At 47.7% G+C, this 2,501-nt stretch overlaps 1 protein-coding gene across 1 annotated transcript; it reads left to right on the top strand.

Moving 5' to 3' along the window:
- The first annotated feature begins 1,029 nt into the window (after window positions 1-1,029).
- On the top strand, window positions 1,030-2,111 carry LOC135391720 (vitellogenic carboxypeptidase-like). Its single transcript, XM_064622132.1, has 2 exons — window positions 1,030-1,357; window positions 1,705-2,111. Exons 1-2 carry the CDS (start codon window positions 1,030-1,032, stop codon window positions 2,109-2,111), a joined length of 735 nt encoding a protein of 244 aa, XP_064478202.1.
- Window positions 2,112-2,501: the final 390 nt, after the last annotated feature.

Raw genomic sequence — 2,501 nt, 5'->3', positions numbered from 1 at the left:
CCACTGGCAGTCGAATTTTGTGCTGCGCGACATCGTCCTGTGTTTCTATCTCTCTCGCAACACATGATCCATCCAGCACCCCGTCAGGAACCTCATTTGGACAACCCTTGAAACAGTCGCGATGAAACAGCCGCGCCCTTGGGACGTCCTGGAGATATGCGTTTAGGGATATCCGCAAACGTCCTAGCGTTGTTCCGCGGACATCCATATCCGGATATTAGCAATAGGATCTATTTCGGGCGTCTCTGGGAGATGGTGTTCTGTCTGGGTTGCACTCCGAGGATCGCGTGCTGGGCGAGCTCCTCCGTCGCTCTTAAAGGGTTTGGGACAGCTGCATAAGAAGTGGTTCAGTACATCATGGACGCATTGTACTGCACGCCAGGATACTGAGCAAAGAGACAAAAAAAAAGCATTAGTCTTCTACGTGTTGTACTTAGCGAGATGCAAGCCATTGAACGCACTCCAGAGCAAAGCGCAGACGTCGCAGAGCTCAGAGTGGCATCCATCCCCATTGGCAGCCGTAAGCACGTGCTTTCTCGTGCGCTGCCTCCCTGGTGGCGGTGAGGGCTGTGATGTCAGAGCCGCATGAGTTGCGGTATTTACAGTGCCCATTTCCTCTCCTTCTATTAACCTCTTCGCTGCGAAAGTTTCAATGCAGGTTCACATCAGTGCAAAGAACCGTACTTTACGTTTATCTGGGATAACGTGATGACCTTTCGCAACCCCTTTAACTCTTCACCTCCTGAACCGTTTTTGGAGTGAAGTCTTACAGTGGAGAAAGGAAGTGCATGCATTTCCGTTTCCATGACGACATAGGCGTTTGCGAAGAGGGAGCCGGTCAGATAGGGAGCCGTATAAATAAATTTATGGCTGGTTAGGAGGTGAAGTTACTGCCGTTCCGTTTAATGCATGAAGTTTGCCGTGCGGCCAGGGTATTAGTCGAGCCTAAACTGCTTACCGGCTGAACTCTTGCTTTTATAGATTTTGTGACCCAAACGTCTGAGTTACTAACCGGAACTGTTGCAAATTATGCAGAAGACAAAATTCCCTCTGATTCTGTGGCTGAATGGCGGACCGGGCCAGACATCTCTCTTCGGACAATTCATAGAAAATGGACCGGTTGGTATCGATAAAGAAGGGAACCTTTACAAGAGACACAACAGTTTGTATGAAGACTATGACATCCTGTACTTGGCCCAACCAGTTGGCGCAGGATTCAGCTTTACCCTAGACAATGCATACCCCAAGAGCATGGAGAACATCGCAAGCGATATGGAGAAGTTCTTGTGCTCATTCTTCAGGCTGTTTAAGGAATACCTCAACATAGACCTAAACATAGCTGGGGAATCATACAGAGGTATGTGCGCTGTACCGTACACACAGGGCCAGACTGGGCTAAAAACTCTTTCCGAAAAACCTGACAGATCGGAGGGACTACAACTTTCCGGCGGGGGGGGGGGGGAGAGGAGAGACACCGACACCCCACCAGAAACTTTCCTAGTAAGGTCAGTCGGGATCTCTACGACTTCATATTGGCCCGGTAGTCCATGCGCTAATTAAGTGTGTAAAAAGCTTTTTGGCAAGACATGCTACCCAAGGGTATGTTTCTTTATGGACTGTTTTCTCTGCATGTATGTACATAGGAGATAAGTTTTCATATCATGAGAATTTTCTGAATCCTAAACAAAAATTTTGACTTTCCAGTGAGGGCGGCCTCAGCTTTCGGAGTTCATATTCACGAGATTATGACAGGGAGTAACAAACCCCCAGCAAATCTCAAAGGAGTCATGTGCGGAGTTGGCCAGTTTACTGACACTCTAACACAAGTGGATACATCCGACCTCCTCTTAAGCCTTGGTCTGGTTGACCAGCACGGCTACAAGGAACTCACAGATAACATCGATATGATGAAAAAACTTGTCACAAACTCGACAACGGTGCAGAGATCCCTGGGAATATATATGAAGACCTTTGGAACGACCACGAATTTCTCGGATCCCAAATTTTGTCTTCGACGAACAGGGTGCCACTACAATGGAAACGCACTGAAGCCAACAGAGCCAGAGGAACACGTCAAATTTGTTGCAATGATGCATAACAAAACATTTTGAGAAGACATCCACGCGGGTGAGAATGCTTCGTTCCGCGGGAATGACCTTACACTATGATGACACATCCGTGAGAAAGGTGGTGGACATTATAAAGGGATCTGGTGCGAACGTCAGACTGCTCAATGACAGCAAAACGGAAGTTGCTAAATTCACATCATTAACAGGAAAGAACGTCTATTTAATTCTTGAGAATCTACCACGCCTTGTGACCCTAGTCGTCTCCTCGGACACCAGAGATGAACGAGCACAATTATGGGTTCTTTTCGGAGGTATGGTACAAGAATTTGAGCAAGATACTGCAGGGAAAGATCTGCGTCAGGAGACGTTAAACGCCCTGACTATGTTTCTAGATCTGGGAACCAAATGCAAGGGGTACGGACAGGAGAGCAT

Source organism: Ornithodoros turicata, chromosome 1 (assembly GCF_037126465.1).
Source record: "Ornithodoros turicata isolate Travis chromosome 1, ASM3712646v1, whole genome shotgun sequence".
In the NCBI taxonomy this organism is placed as follows: Eukaryota; Metazoa; Arthropoda; class Arachnida; order Ixodida; family Argasidae; genus Ornithodoros; species Ornithodoros turicata.
Note: the sequence above shows the minus strand (reverse complement) of the source record. Positions and strands in the feature narration are given on the sequence as shown.